At 32.1% G+C, this 16817-nt stretch overlaps 1 protein-coding gene across 4 annotated transcripts in view; it reads left to right on the top strand.

Moving 5' to 3' along the window:
- Nucleotides 1-16817, top strand: part of LOC129804742 (CLIP-associating protein) — a 51606-nt gene that overhangs the window by 18491 nt on the left and 16298 nt on the right. Inside the window, exons 3-11 of one of the 4 annotated variants that reach the window (XM_055852304.1) lie at nt 3581-3681; nt 3803-3979; nt 4054-4594; nt 7976-8663; nt 11265-11312; nt 11487-11609; nt 11734-11847; nt 12066-12086; nt 15197-15452. In XM_055852304.1, coding sequence (XP_055708279.1) covers nt 3581-3681; nt 3803-3979; nt 4054-4594; nt 7976-8663; nt 11265-11312; nt 11487-11609; nt 11734-11847; nt 12066-12086; nt 15197-15452 — 2069 coding nt within the window. The remainder of the gene's footprint in view (nt 1-3580; nt 3682-3802; nt 3980-4053; nt 4595-7975; nt 8664-11264; nt 11313-11486; nt 11610-11733; nt 11848-12065; nt 12087-15196; nt 15453-16817) is intronic. The other 3 variants (XM_055852306.1, XM_055852305.1, XM_055852307.1) reach the window with 3 other exon arrangements.

The following is a 16817-nucleotide window of genomic DNA, read 5'->3' as shown; positions in this document are numbered from 1 at the left end:
GGGTTTCCTAAATAGCGTTTCGAATGAAATATAGGCCACGCCCTCAATATGAATTACATTTGAAGATTGTACTGTAAAGTGCGGGTGACTTTTACACCCCCTGTTCGTAAGCTTTTCTTTATTTCTAGAACTTAACGATGGTCTTTACCGATTCCATCTACCATGTCTGATCGGTAGAGACCATCTTTAAGTTCTAGAAATGAAGAAAAGCTTACGAACAAGGGGTGTCAAAGTCTCTCGCATATATGGTACTATTACAGTCAAAATTAGTTTTAGGGGTTTGATTTTTCTAATGCTTCCAATTTGAGACTTGAAGTGGAAGTAATGTATATTTGGAGGGTGCTGTAGTTTCACTCATGCAAGACTTTAGAAAATACAGTAGAGTTCTTCAAATTTGAACATTTGGGGGGTATAAATGACATTTCCCACTCTTCAAATTTGAACAATATTTTTAAAAACGTAACGGAATTGATGTAAAATGCATTTTCCCTAAATTAAGAAAAATAACTTTAAAGCATATGATCAAGGTAATACCGAGAGGACATATTTTCATAGAAAATATTTATTCATCTACGCCTTTGTAAAACACCGTTTTCTCTGCGAGAAAAATGAGAAAACGAGGAAAGCGCTTTTCAAACTATTTTAGAATAAACACACAAAAGACTGCAAATCGTTTGACCAAGGCAAACAACAAGCGGCAAGACATGATAATGACGTTTCTTTTCGCCGTGAGACATCAGAAATTGCTTCGCTTTTTGTTACTTTTTACCCCAAGTGGCCACTTTTAATAAAAGTATTTCTGGAAAAAAGAATCTTTGTGAAATTCTAAAATAGATTGCGGATTCGTATTCAAAGAATCAAAATTATTTAGAAAATATTCACCAGTGCATCAATTTTGGAAAATAAGTAGGTAATAATTGTTATCTTCTGCAAGGAAAATATTTCAAAAATAGGACTAAAAATTTCGATATTATTTATTTTCTAAATTCCTTGTTCGAATTCTAAGAAACTTACGACATTGAAGAAGGTCTATAGAGGCTATCTATAGAAAAAAATTTGAGCCGCTATCTTTTTTACCTTGGAAGATATTGAATTTTGAATTTTTCAATTTGTGACTTTTTGCCCCAGTCTCCCCTACTCACTAATAGAATTTATTAAAATAACTTGATTAGTGTTTTTGTCACATTAATTAAAATTATCAAGAATAATTCACCGCCTGTCAAACTCACCGAATTTCAAACACACAGGCTCTCCCCTATACCTGTAAGATTAGATTAGTGTCGGATTTTGCGACAATCCAATTTTGATCTAAAGGCCTCTACACAATATGAGCATTTTTAAATGTTTTTTTTTTCTTTTTTTTTAAGAAAATTTTCACTATTGTAAGCAGAAATGTATTTTTTTTTAAAGGCTATTTTTTATGAAAATGCTTTTAGTGTATAGACGCCATAATGTGACAGTGTAAATGAGCAAAGTTAATTTAAATTTAGTTCATATTCGTTTGGGAAAAGAGTTTTAAAAACTGCGATTAGCTTTTTAGAACTTAATTATCATTTTTTACTCAGTTTCAGTTGCTCTTTGCTTTTTCATGAAATTCTTTAACTCTTTCCGGACCACAATATATCCAGCGAACGAATTTCAGTAAAACTCACTTTATTATAAGTCTTAGTGGTCAAATATGATACTTTTGTAGAGAAAGAATTTTTTCCGCCTCTGGGAAATTGGAAAACTCATGGGTACTCTCGTCCCCAAAAGAACGAAAAGGTGACAAACTTCAATTTTCCAAAAGCCAATAATATCAATTTTGTGAATTATTTTTGCGTGTCAAATGACTCCTTTACAATGTTGATTACTAAAACAAGAAGAATTATTGACCAGTATCTTGTGGGATGTCCAGGAAGTGGTCAAGAAGACACCAAATTCCTGCTTGCCAACAGATTCCTCAAAATATTTCACAGAATAACACTTTAACACACATTTCTCTCAACACGATGTTATTGCAGACACATTAAGCTTTCTCAAGAGCCAAAAAAACACTTCATCGACGAATTCATTCAAATCAGGAAAAACTTCCCCGAAAGCAATCTCCCACGCTGTCAAATGTCAAAATTATCGGCCATATTGGCAAAAAAGTAGTTCCCGCTTGGAATTTTCTTACAAGGTTGGTGTCAAAAAGCAAAAGGCGGGGATTGGCGGGATAACCTTACATTTGCCCTCTAGATTTTTGCGGACGAGAGTTCCCATAAAGTTTGAACAAGTTTTTTGCAAATTTGAGAAAAAATTGTTTTTCGAATTTATGTAATCTGTAATTGTTATTTATCATACTTATTGGCCCCGAGAGGTTTTTTCTTATTCTGGTCTAAAAATATAAAAAAAAGTCACAATATCTGCAAGGAAGCAGAAAATCGAAAATTCATGATTTTTGACCAAAAAAAATCTAAGCTCAGGAGTTAATTAGGATCCTGCAAAAAATATTCTAGATTTGAACATCCTTATAGTTTGTAATTATCCACAAGAATCGGATTTTTATCGATTCTAGATAGTCTAAAAAAATTGTTGTTTCCATGGGTACCCAGAGTCCCAAAGGAGACGATAGAATTAAGGGGGCGTGGCTTATTTTACAAATGTCAAAAACTGAGTGTTTACCGTCTACATTTAAATTTGTGGAGGTTATTTATGTTTGTATAGAGGAACATGGTATCCAGTAGTGTTTCTTTTAAAAGACTTTTAAGAAGAGCCAAAGCATTGTAAATGTAATTCGATATCTTTTATCTCTTGGGTGTTCACAGACTCAAATCAAACACCTGAACAAATACAATAATCGCATCTGTTTGCTTGATAGACGCGAAAAAAACAAGAGTCGTAAGCACAATTAAGGTAATGACGATTATGTTTACATTTAATATATTGTAAGTGGACTGTTTTCAAATAATTTTACAAACAACAATTGCAGATTTATGCATTTTTATTGCAAATATTTCACTATCGATAATGCTTTTTGTACAGAGAATGTTGTTTTTTTGGAGATTAATAAAGTTGTGACTTTTTATTTTATTTTTTTTATATACAGCTAAACAGAGCTTGTAGATTCAAAACCAATTAAAGCTAAAAATCCATAAACTGCATACGACTAAAGTAGACGGATACAACATAATAAAATATTTTAAGATAAAATTTATTAAAAGAAAAATATTAATGGAATTGTGTCCTTAAAAGTATTTAAAATGCAATTCCAATAACTGTTAATACAAGCGACGATTCCCTGGTGTAAGTTACCAAATTAAATATTTTATCTATAAAATCCATTCTTGGCTTTTGAAGATAGTTCTGTAGATTCTTTTTTTTTTAATGTTTACTCGGAAAGGAGTGTTGTAAGTGGAAATGACCAAAAATGCCAACAAGATTTTGCCATATAACAATTTTTTTAGAAGATGGAAAAGAAGAGGAAAAGGTGGAGGAACAAATGGGTGGAAAATTGCCCATGAAATTCTAATGTTATTCAGAGTGAATTTTGTCTATAATAGAGAAGAAAATTTCCTACCATCTGTGTAATACTGCAATTTTTCTTCCAATTTTCCAGATTGCTCAGCGTGCACTTGAAGCACTTAGTGAATTAATTGGACGCTTAGGACAAGACTTCAATGCATATACACCAACTGTATTTCAAAATGTGGTAGATAGGTGAGTGATTTAATTAAATTTTATATTAAATTTGAATATGTGGGTTAATGACTTTCCGAGGGAGTTTTGTGTAAAATTCAATTGACACAACTTGGGACTTTTTTTTTCTTAAAATCAAAAGATTGGGCGACAATCGTGATACTGTACGAGAAAAGGCTCAGCTTGTCCTACAGAAATTGGTTGAGTATCGAGTTTTAACGCCACAGCAATTGCTGGATAAATTGACAACTTGCTTCAAGCATAAGAATTCAAAAGTTCGGGAAGAATTTCTCAAGACAATAGTTAATACACTAAATGAGTGAGTTTTCTTTGTTGCGGAATTTAGGTGGGGAATTTTCCAATATTTATTGATTCGGGTAATTTATTTTAAAGATACGGTACTCAGTCCTTATCACTGAAAAACTACATTCAGCCAATTGCTGATCTTTTGGGTGATCCAACGGCATCAGTTCGTGATGAAGCTGTGCAGACTTTGGTAGAGATTTATAAACATGTTGGGGAAAAATTGAGGGTGGATTTGCAGAAGAAGGATGTGCCAATATCAAAATTAGCTGTATTAGAGAGCAAATTTGATGAAATTCGCAATGATGGCCTACTTCTGCCATCAGCACTGACGTCACATGCTCTGACCAATTCAGATGACATTGATACAGCAGCAATGCCAAGACCTACGCGTCTCGTAAAACGTGTACCTTCGGCACCGTCTCGAAGACTCGCCGGAATGGATAGTTGTAGTGTGACACCCGGTGGGGATTTGGCGGCGGGTGCTGTGTCTCAGGAGATCTTTGAGGCATGTTTCGAGGCTGTTCCGGCTGTTACGGTATTTGGGGCTCGGGATTTTGAGGAGAAGATAAAGACCATCATCAAGTTGATTGGAGACAAGACCATGGACTGGGAGAAAAGAGTTGATGCTGTAAGTAGATTTTCACATTTTTCTCATTTACTACACTCAAGGTTTTTTTTTATTGTTTTGAATACCTTCTTCAAAATTCAAAAATATGATAAACAAAATATGAAAAACTAATAATGATTTTATGGTTGTATTAATATAATTGGATGACCAAGTTTTGAGCATACACCTTTTAGAAAAAATTATTTTAACGTATCACAGAGGTTTCAGACTGGTTTAGCCAAGTTTCCGAAGTCTCAAAGTCTTAAAAATGCAACCAATCTTACCTGATAAGAAATTAGAGAAGTTGAGCCATATAACTAAAAGATTTACAAATTAGCAAGTTAAAATTGCACTAAGATTATTTATCAGATGAATTTCATCGTGATGTTTTACTTCAATATTGATTTCCAAATAGAAACTCTTAATTTTCAAATTCTATGAATAATTTTCCACAGAAAGAAAAGAGATAGAAAAGCGTTCCATCTTTGCAGAATTAAAGGTTATAAACTTCTTACGGTTGTGTTTTGCTATTAAAACTCGGAAAAATATAGGGGAAGGTGCCCATGATTTGCACGATACGACTCTGCAATATATTTTAAAAACAAGGCACTTTCTCCTAGTTTTTTAAAACATAGAAGAGATAAGCCACATTCATTAAAAAACATACGAAAAATTTAGTCATTGTAAAGCTTGGGGCCGTGTAAAGTATGGGCACTTTCCCCTATTTTTTCCGACCTCCATTTTTTCAACCTCACGTCCTTAAAGGCTTAAATCATATTCGAGAATGAAAGATATTGCTGAGGTCGTTTTCTAAAAAAAGGAGTGGCAAAGGATCCTATGCTTTGCGAAATGTTCAAAATCGTAACTAAATTGCTGTCCCAAAAAGTACTTTCCTATAATTATCGATTCACAACCTATACAAGAATCACTCAAAAATCTCACAAAATGGTTACGATAATAATGTAACAAAAAGGACAAAAATGTTTAGTACAAAAATTACTTATCGGTTCACAACCGATTTCAACCGATTTATAAATCATTCAAAACTTTGCCCAAAATACCTTAGGAATAATATAATAATTGAATTTCGTATAAAAATTAGTTATCGGTTATGAAATAGTTATTACCGGTTCATAACCGATTTGAATCGGTTCAGGATTGTCAAGAATTTCAAGACCTTTAAAAGAAGCCCAAAGATGATACCATTCTGCTGAGAAATACACTCTCTAGATTCGGTTTCAAGTTAAAAACAAGTTAACCCTCTAACGGGCAAGACCGCCTCCAGGCGGTCTTCACAAAAATCACATTTACAGCGACAATAAAGGTTTTATTTATTTAAAAGTGCTAAGTGTCCTCGGTAATAGTCTTATTAACATCTCTTGAAAGTTTGAACTCATTTTGACTCTTCGTTTTGTTGCTATTCCCAGTTTTGTGGGACAGGTCAGAGAAAAAGCAACAAAAAATATTTGTGCAAAAAAACTCATTTCTAATTTCCATAAAAATACCGATTTAAAGTTATCTGACTAAAATAAATTTATTTTTTCCTGAAAGATATGTCATTCTACTTTGTATATTTTATTTAAAAAAATTGAAAAAACTAAAAATGTGAATTTTAGAAGCAAAAAGAGTTTCAAAAAATTTTTATATTTTCTCACCTAAACTAAAAGAGATAATGAAGAATGGATGGTTTTTTCGACTTTATTGGATCATAATTATCCTAGAAAACATTGTTTTAGAACTTTTTTTCGCAAGAAAAAAAGAAAACACCGTTAGAGGGTTAAAAAAAGCAAATGAATTTTTTTTTCGAGTTCGAAGGAAATTGAGGAACTCAGGGCAAATTGTAATATTTGCAATGTATTTCTTTTGAATTGTTGAACCTATTTCTTCTGAATCATTTTACTCGCGCATTTTTTTCGGTCCTGAAAATGTACAATGTACATAATCCCGGAGCCTCTTGTATATTACTTATTTGAACTTACAGAGGGAGAATTTTATATTATACAATTTTGTAATTTTTACGTTATTTTGAGACATGTTTTCCCTTGTTACTTTGTTGGCCTTTCCATTAAAATTTTTCCTTTTTCTCAATCGTCAATTTTGTAATCAATATTTCATCATTTCAAAATTTTGCAATTTTCTAACGTTTAATAGACTCTAAAATTCGTATTTCTTTCCCGATTGGAAAAATATTGGTTTTGATGGAAAGGTCTTGGAATTATTAATAACTCTGAACCGGTCCTAATCGATTATGAACCACTCAGGAACCGAAAAATAATTTTAAATTAATGATAGCTTGAACTCTTGAGCACGCGACTTTTCTTCACTCGTTGAAAACCTAAAGAGCTTTATTAATCTAGGGACAAATAATGCAAAAATGATAATCAACCACTTGAGAACTGGTAATTAATCAATAGGGGAGACCGAGGCTGAATTTGTCTGCATATTAAATTTTTCATTGCATATAATTTGTAAAAAAAAATGTTTCTACTACTACTAGGTATTTACTGATTAATTCTGCCCCTGTCGCTCCTAATTTCATTGTACTGTAATGACCTAAAAATCGGTTACAATAAGGGATCCGATACACATTGAAAAAGGGTCAATGGAAAAAAAATACGAAATTTTTAAAGTTGCAATAGGGAGAACTGGTACTTCTGATTTGGAGCATCTTTGAATTTGAGCATTTTTTTAAATGATACTGGACCTTATCATGATGTAATTTAGCTTCACAAAGCATTTACAAAGCTAAATTACATCATAATAATACACAATTCTATTTAAAAATAAGGAGAAAAATTCCCAATTTCAAAGCTACTCCGAATTCAAAGATATCCCACTTCTGCAAATTTGAGACGCTTTGATCTTTCTTTTTTGATAAAAATTTGGCTATAACATAATCTTTTCTTCTCCCCTATTTTAATCGAAAGTTAATCTTACAAGATATAAAAGATGTTTAAAAAAATTGGCTTTATGTAAAATGCAATTTAATCAAAGTCACATTTGTTTTAGTATAACGATTTTTTAAAGAGATGTTAAAGCAATATTTTGATATTCAACTTTTGATTTTGGCAAATACTGTTTTAATCGTCAAAAACACAAAAAATATTGCATCAATATTGCTTTAATTTTCTTATGCAACACTGTTAAAGTTCATTAAAGCGATGCTTGTTGTTTCGAGATGATTAGGAAATTCAACACACAGTTTCTAATTTAAATTGAGTGACAGTTATTAAAAGTCCAAAATTGGTGCATCCATAAATGTCAGAAGGTTAATTCATTATTTCCAGAGGGTGAACCCTCAATCTTAATATCAATCATTCACAATTAAGAAGTGAAAGTGTCGAATGCAGAAAGGAATATTGACGCTTTTGTTGATGTTTTTGTTTTGGGAAACTTTTGTAGCTTAAAAACATCCGATCTCTGCTGATGTTGGGTCCTCAGACACAAACAACAATGTTTCCACAGTATCTGAAAGATCTGTCAATAGCATTCCTCGATATATTGAAAGAACTGCGATCACAGGTGATAAGGGAGGCATGTATAACATTGGCATACATGTCCAAGACACTGAGGAATAAATTGGACCAATTCTGCATTTATATACTGCAAGAGTTGATAAATTTGATTCAGAATTCGGCAAAAGTGATATCATCAGCTGGTACAATAGCGCTCAAATTTGTGATCAGATATACCCATGCACCAAAATTGATTCCAATCATCACGCAGAATCTCATGCAGTCAAAGTCCAAAGATATTCGAGCGACTCTGTGTGAGGTGATGTTGTTGTTGTATGATGAATGGGCCACGAAGACACTGGAGAGGAATGCAACGGCACTTCGGGATGCATTGAAGAAGGGTTTATGTGATGCTGATGTTGATGCCAGGAGATACAGCCGAAGGGCCTATTGGTCATTTCAGAGGCACTTTCCCTCCATGGCGGGTGAATTGTATCAGCAGCTGGATGTCACCACGCAGCGTGCTGTTGAGAGGGAGAGGGAGGATGGCGGTGGCAACAATGGAACAGGTTCGATGAGTGCCAGTCTTCGTGGAAGCAATAGCAGCTTAAATTCAATGCCTGGCTCTGTCTTACGTACGTTCTAATCTCATTTAACTCTCGTCATCCTTCTTGTTTCATTTTCCATCTGTCCATTGTCCATTTCTTTCATTCAATTGATTTCTATTAATTGCTGCAATTAGCTGCAAATGTTGCTCTCTTGTCAAAATCTTACCCAACTCACTGTTTTTCTTTCTAACTTACAGCTCAGTGCAAATTTACGATTTTATCTGGTGTTGCTTTTATTTTCATTAATATTCAGGTAAATTTATTACAGATTTACATGGTGGCTTTCATTTGAGCCCAAAATAAACAAAATCCGTCGGTCAAAACTGATAATAATATTTTTAAATGAAATTTTTGAGGTTATGTTTGAATATATTTTGGGAATTTCTGGTATTTGGACTTTCATAAATTAATCCAAATGTTCTACAAGGATATAATAATCAAATGATTACTCATTTCAGACTAAAATGAGTAAAATCAAATAGTTAGGGGTGTGAAAATTTTGAATTGAAGTATTTGAGGTTATGTCCAAAGATATTTTAGTTATTCTAGCTCATGTAGGACTTTTTGCACAGGTAATATTCATTAAATAATTTGTTTGGGTCCAAAATAAGCAAAATATTACAACAACAACGAATAATGAGCTAGATTCTCTTGCACGATGAAAAAGTTATACCAGAATTTGAGGTTATGTTCGGTTTAACCTCGAAAGCAATATCCGAGTGCACTGCAATTCAGTAGAGTTTCTCAAATTTGAACATTTGGGGGGTATATATGACATTTCCTACTCCTCAAATTTGAACAATATTTTCAAAAACATAACGGAATTCATGTGAAATTCACTATTCCTAAATTAAGAAAAATAACTTTAAAGTATATATCAATGTCATTTATTGTGAAATAAATGGAAGTTGTTGCGGAAGTTAATATACTACGATAATATTGAGGAAATACTAGAGATTTTTTTTCTGATTCAGACTCCATGCAAAACTTTCTTCGCATAATCTCAAATTTTACATTTTGAATTCAATCGTCGTTCAAATTTGAGGAACTACTGTATATGCATTTTTTCCATTAAAAATTTTTTAATCTTTGTCTTGCAGTAATTAACGAAGCATTTAGTTAATAAGTAAAAATGGAAACTTGAATCATTGAGGTTATGTTTTAAATGTATTATTACGACTCTAACGTCTTTGAGATCCCTCTGAAATATTTCAAATCTATAGAAAGCTACTACTGTATTTAAAATTATTGCTTTTTGATTTGATTAAATGAAATTTAACAGCTGGGAATTGATTTACGTCATTTCAATATCTTTGAGGTTATGTTCAAAAATAATCTAGCAACATAACGTGCAAAATCTGGACAGTTTAGCATGTTTTATCAATATTTGCCAAAATTTTTTCGTTCGAAAATTAAAGAATTGCGCTAAATAATCGCTTAATTTAAAGAATTTAAGGAATTGAGGTTAAGTTCATGCAATTCCAGCTTCTTAAGTTTGGTCTAGGGAAAATTCTAAAGTGCAACATTATTCAAAAGGTTCAGATTTGTAAAAGAGTCAACAATAAGCAAAATCTTACAGTTAAAACACGAAATATTTTTAACTGGTATTATTGAGGTTATATTCGAACTTATTATAGCATTGAAAAACTTTTAGACACACATTAGAAGTGTTTGTACGATCCAGGAAGGTTTCAGTTTTTTTCACTGATTTTAATTTGAAACAGAACCACGAAAAATTACATCATTAGTGCAGAAGTGTTTTATTTCTACATATCTGATCGCATTGAAAGTTTTGTAATTTTTAAATGTAAGGTTATGTTAGGATGATGTTTAAAATACTATAACCAAAAAAGTTTTGAGGAAAAATTTGATAAATAAATCTGTTTTGAAAATTTAAATAAATAGCGTGTCTAATGAATTCACAATTCTAGTCTCAGAAACTTTTTAACAATAGTGAAAATTTTCTTAGGTTATGATTTAAAACATTTTTAAATGCGAATAGGTCTTTCAATTTTTCCATTTATGCGTTTTATTTTTACTGAAAAGAAAAACGGGATAAGCCAATTTAATACACTACAGATTTTATTTTTTTATTTTTTTCTAATGTGTAGGTATCGTATTGTTAACTCAATTTGAGGTTAGACTCAACATAACCTCAAATTAGAAAATAACCTATTTTCTAAATAAAGAGAATCTTTTTTATTAACCTTACTTTTTTCTCGGAACCTAAATAGAGTATACAAATATTTTCTTTACTTTTTCTGTAGGCTTCTTTGAAGAAAGGTATATTTTAATAAAAAAAGATGTTTAAGAAGTAAAATTAATCAAGGCTTTTAAACCAAAAATAAGTAATACAAAATATAACACCTTAACTTTTGCTCAGGCCAAAATAAAAATCATCTCATGAATCCTGTGCTTTTCAAAGATAGAATTTTTAATTACCTTTGAGGATAGTATTATCAATAATTAAATAAATTGTCGTAGGTTATGATTAATGAGGTTATGATCATTGAGGTTATGAAAACTTCTTGAGATAAAATCGTAAAGTTGCATTCGAACTGTTGAACATCTAACTTTGCTGAGCTTTTGTGAAATATGTCCAAATTCTATTTTTCTATTCAATTCCAGGACGAAAGCCATCGTCTGGCCTCCGAAGTCCTGTTGCTAGTCCTTCAGGTAAATTTTGTTGCTAATGCAAATTTGTGCATAGAAAATGCTGCGAAAGGATATTATATGTGTGACTTTTTTTCCTAAAATGCTTGCCTTGTTTATTTGGATAAAAAAAATATTTGTGTGAATAATTAATCGGTAATAAAACTCTTGCCATGAAAAATATTTTTGGGACAAAAGAAGCCACAAGTACAAGCACGGAAAATTTATCGAGATTGCAGAGAGTACCATCATTGCCACGTTCCTATAACAGAAATCGAAGTGGAATCCCTGTGGCTCACAGAGAAATGATGCCCCCAAGAGGTTCAACATTAATTAAAAATAATTTATTGATTGTTTATTTCTCAATTTTCGATTTTGTTAATTTCTTCGTAGTTTGCGACAGAAATTAATAAATTCTTCATTATTTTTTTTAATTTCTCTCCAGCAAACTTCCGTAGTGTGTCAGCTCTTGATACCCAAGCTGTCCAGAGGGCAAGAGCTAGGGCTCAGTATTCATCTCTGGCAAGGCTCAAAGTGACTTCGGGCACAGCTTCACTTCGTAAGTAAAAAATTTAGAAATTGTTTGTGGAATCGTATATTTGTGAGAGAAATAATTTATTTTTGACTAAAAACTAAACAATTAGAAAAATTTAAAGCGTGTATGTGTGAAATTAATCGAATGTCTTTTTTCTTTATTTTGTAATGCACTCGATTTTTTTTGTGATGTTCTTTTTTATCGTCTTTTCAATCAAACACATTTTTGCGACCAATTTGCAGAAGGACAAATGGCGCAACAAGGTATCTTTTTTTCTGTAATTTTATTTTGGCTTTTATAGAAATGCAATGCACTGATTGAGAAAATTATATAGATTTTTCTTGAGATTTTCGGGTGAAAGCTGTGACTAACAAATTTATTAAAAAAATTTGCGGTGACTTTTTGAGAAAACTAGAATACAGTAACTAGTATTGCGTGAGCATTATTAAATTCAAATAACATAATTATACTAAAAATTATTAACAAGTATTATTTTATTAGTTATTTAATTTGTTTGAAAGTTTAACAGAAAATATTATTTTTCAAAAATATTTAGGGATGTTATTCTGTAAAAGTTCTATTTTAAATTAAAGTAATATTTCCTTCTTTTTAATTAAATAATCTCGTAAAATATTTATATAATTGAATAATTTTAAACTGTCTGACCAGTTTCCTGTGGGCGTGGCTTAATTTTCTTTTAGGGTAAATGTCCTAATTCAAAACCATTTCCAGACGCTTTAACTTTGACAGAAGATTTAAAACATTAATTTCATATTTTTTTCTGAAGAGAATTACATAAATTTGCTCCTTGACTCTTCTAGAATGTTACAGTTTAGTGAAAATTCTTTAAATATAATTTGAAAACTTCTTAAATACAAGGAAAATACACGCGTGCAAAATGCTTCTATTGGAAACAAATTAATCCAAATGGAGACAAGGGAAAGTGTCTAATTGGAGACAAACAGTTTATAAGTGAAACCGGGACGAGAGGCTTCCAAAGCCTTGTTTGAGTTGCTCCTGAGTACAGTATTTGTTCTTATTCCTGGTCTTTTCTCCTTTCCTATCTAAAACAATAAGAAAATCTCTCCAAAAAAATATATTTCCGGGGTTTCCTATTGAAGCATTTGCAGACACTTCAGAAAAAACCCTTTTTGTTCACAAGATGGGTAATTATTTCATTTGAAAACTTCACGTACCGTTAACAATAAAGTTTAGCACTTAATTTCACATAATTCTGCCAGAAATATTACATATTATGTAAGAAAAAGTAATAAAGAACAATCGCCCTAATGTGTTTTTCATTAGAAAACATGGATTTTCGCTTTATTTGAAGCAAAATTAACTAAATAATGAAACTGTGGTATAGAAAATATATAAATACAAATTTAATACTGTATTTATCGTGGAAAAAAATGACGTTTCCATTTGGAGTAGCGAAAAATTCCCATTTGGAACAGGTTTTGAATTAGCTTAATTTACCCTAATTGAATAATTTTAAACTGTCTGACCAGTTTCCTGTGAGCGTGGCTTAATTTTCTTTTATTGTGTCTTTTCATTCCCAAACACTGTTAAAATTTCCAAATGGCTTGCTTAGGGGTAAAATAGTTTCTTTATTTACGAAATTCAAAGCTAAAACTATAATTTGCCTTAAATGGGCGTGGCCAAAAGACTTTTACGGGGGGGCTTATTGGTCTTAGTATCTTTCCGGAAAATATGAGTAATAAAAAAACCTACAGTTAACCAATTCAAAAGGAATTTATTTGAAACGTTAGAGGTGGAGATAGAATATTGTTGTTAAATGAAAAATGTTTTTAACTTCTTTTACCCAAAAATTCGAAAATTTTCTGATTTCTGGATGTCCTGGGTACCTGTCGTGTCTTCTGGTTAGGGGGACATCTGCCAGGGTTCGAGGAATCATAGTACCTAAAGTTCAAGATGATTGCCTCTATCGGTCGCTTTTTGTAAAAGGCGTCATTCGGTCTTATTCTCTTCCGCGTGATTGCCGTATTTCTGCGGCTGCTATTCGTAATTTCTATCTTCAGGCTGGATCCTAGAAGCAATTAATTTGTTTCTTGAACACTCCTAATTCCGAATTCTTGTCATTCTCTATTTTTTATGTTCCTCTTTTTTCTCATTTTTTTATTATCACAATTGTAAAAGGGATGACCCTATTCTTGTGATTAAATAAAGTAATAATAATAATAAAAAAGAAAATTGCGCTTTGAAATAAATTCTCGAGACCGAATAAACCTCGCGAATTTAAGGTAAAATGCCCTCAATTCGATCGGTAGAGTTATTTATTCAATTTATATATATTTGCACTAATATTTGGCGTATGATCTAACATTAATGGGTCAATTCTTCCATAAATAAATACGAATCTGTGACAATTTTAGAGAAATTCACCATCAAACTTTCAAATATTTGACCACCGGTCGAGTCGAAGAACCGGTCGACTCGAGGGCACTTTATCTTAATCCAGTTACACAGAAAAATTGCATACTCGCAGAAAACATTTTTGGAATAAGTTGCGGAAAAGCCGTAACTGTTCGGCGCCAATTTTTCAGCCTATTTTCAGCGTAAATGGTTGAGAAGAAATACATTTCAAATTTACTACGTTAAACGAATTCGAATACACTTAGGGACATTTAATTTAAATGATTTTATAAATGAGCTTTCTATAGTAGACTATCGGACAACCGGAACTCCCTGTAATCCGCCTTTGAAAAATTATACGCCACGCCCCTTTTAGAAAATTTAGGTTTTTTGTTGATATTTGTTTTATTTTTTTTATTAATACAGCAAGGCTGGATCAAAAGAATCTCGCTTATCAAAAAAAATTCAAGCTAGTTTTTCTAAAAGAGACTTATATTTTTAGATAAAAATATTTTCCTATAATGTGTCAGAAAAATTATAGACCACGCCCCTTTTTCAAAAAAAACTAGCCTGTTAATTTCATTTTGTTAATTTTTAATTGTTTTATTTTAATTACTGTCTATATTACTAATTTATTGTAAGTAGATTACTAAAATTATTGAATCATACTACATTTTTTTAAAACAATTATTTCTCAAAAAAAAATTAACTACACTTTCCTAAGATGATTTTTTTTACTCTCAATTTAAAGATTAACATTAGATCCCAGAAGCTGTATAACGTCTAGCTGTACAAGGATGAAAAATGACATGTAAAATAAAAAAAAGAGTAGTATTAAAGGTTTTCTCAGCTAAATCGTTGATCCGTGCATTTTTTCTTAGAAAAATAATTACCTCAACTAAAAATATAATTCTTTCCATCAGTGCACGATTTGTTTTGCTTCTTTTATTCTTTTTCAATTGTATGTGCAACATGGCTGAAGAAAAATCTTTTGCAGCTCGTGCGAAAAAGACTGCAGCGACTCCATCATCACAGCAGCAATCGCCGGAACATCGGGGCGCAACTACTGGGCGACAGCCTTCGCGTTCAGGTGTCTCACAGTCCCAGCCAACGTCTCGGAGCACCTCGCCGTCTTCGAGACTTAAGGAGCCATACGTGGGCTATGCGACATATCGGCAGACGGGAACAGTGCCAAAGAAAGCCTCTGGCATTCCAAGATCTCTGGCCAATTCACGTGAAACGAGTCCAACAAGGTAAGAGCTTTTTTTTTTAGGTTTTCACAATCCTTGATGAATATTATGGATTTTCTCTGAATTTTGAATAAAAGGGAAATCCAAACGCTTATTTTTGGGGGATTATAATGATTTTATAGTCAGGAGTTGGGGAACGTGGGGCAAAATGTAACAAAATAGGAAATGTACTCCTCTGCAGCTTTACCATAGAATATTTTCGTCTATTTCTGAGGAAAATGCTCAGTTGAACCATTTTCTAAAACTTCTTTTTAACTGGGGTAAATATTGGGAGATATGGGGTAATTTGTGACTTTTGGATTCGTTTTTCTTAAGGGCATTCGTAAATGATACGTTTATATTGTTGCAATATCTTTATGAGAAATTCCAAGCAAAAGCTCGTTAGATTAATAAATAGCAGAAAAGGCGACTGTGGAGATAAGATATTCTTGCATCTTCATTTCTTGCAAACAACTACGTGGTAATGCGTCGTTTAAAAGAAATAAAGATGCAAAGCAAGTGAAGGTAGAACAGTTACTGATTCAAACGAAGAAAAGTCAATCGGTTAAGATTTTTTATCCTGTAGGGTGCAGGCATTACTTATGGCCACATTAAGGTCATATCTCCTTACAGCTGTTGATCTTTTTGACCAATTAAAGCAAAATTTTAAAAGTAATTTCTTTCATGTAGTTTTTTTCGATATATTCAAATGAATTTACTAGAAAAATCCCTCAAACCCTGGAAAATATATGATTTTCCTAACCATGTAAAATTCGTAACTTGTGGCCTCTTTTACGAACTTATGGCCACTCGTGGAACAACCTATGGCCACAATTTTAAATTATATAAAACAAACTTAGTAATAAAATTATTTTATTACAAAAGAAAAGAAAAGCATTTAAGGCACATTCATGGGTTTTTTTTTTTAACAAGTTTTTCATAGATTTTACTCATAATAGTAGCAAACTACTAACATTGATTCTCTGTACAGTGGCCAGGCCAGTAACCTGTCTTTCACGATGGAAAAACCACGTTTGGTTTCATGAAGAACCCAGCTCACAATATCCTTCTCTGTCTCTTCTTTTTTGGGCTATATGAAAGCCTCCGTGATCAAATGTTTCTCCTGGAGAGTTTCCGGATACTTTAATGGAGAGTTTGTGTGGGGATTGTGGTACAGCTGAAATGACTGAAATACTTTGGTCGTGGTCATTCTATTCTCAATGCTTATCAATACTCCTTGCATCCTTTGAGTTCAATAGTAATAGGGCTTTTCTTCTTTTCGTATTTTTCATTGTCCTAACAGGGGGAAAAGAGAAAAAGTTAGGTTATTCACAGCAAAATGCAAGGTCATGGAAAAAATCAATAAGATAATACACACTACTCATTTAT

The sequence above is a fragment of the Phlebotomus papatasi genome, chromosome 2 (genome assembly GCF_024763615.1).
Source record: "Phlebotomus papatasi isolate M1 chromosome 2, Ppap_2.1, whole genome shotgun sequence".
Lineage (NCBI taxonomy): Eukaryota > Metazoa > Arthropoda > Insecta > Diptera > Psychodidae > Phlebotomus > Phlebotomus papatasi.
This window is presented reverse-complemented; position numbering and strand designations above follow the sequence as displayed.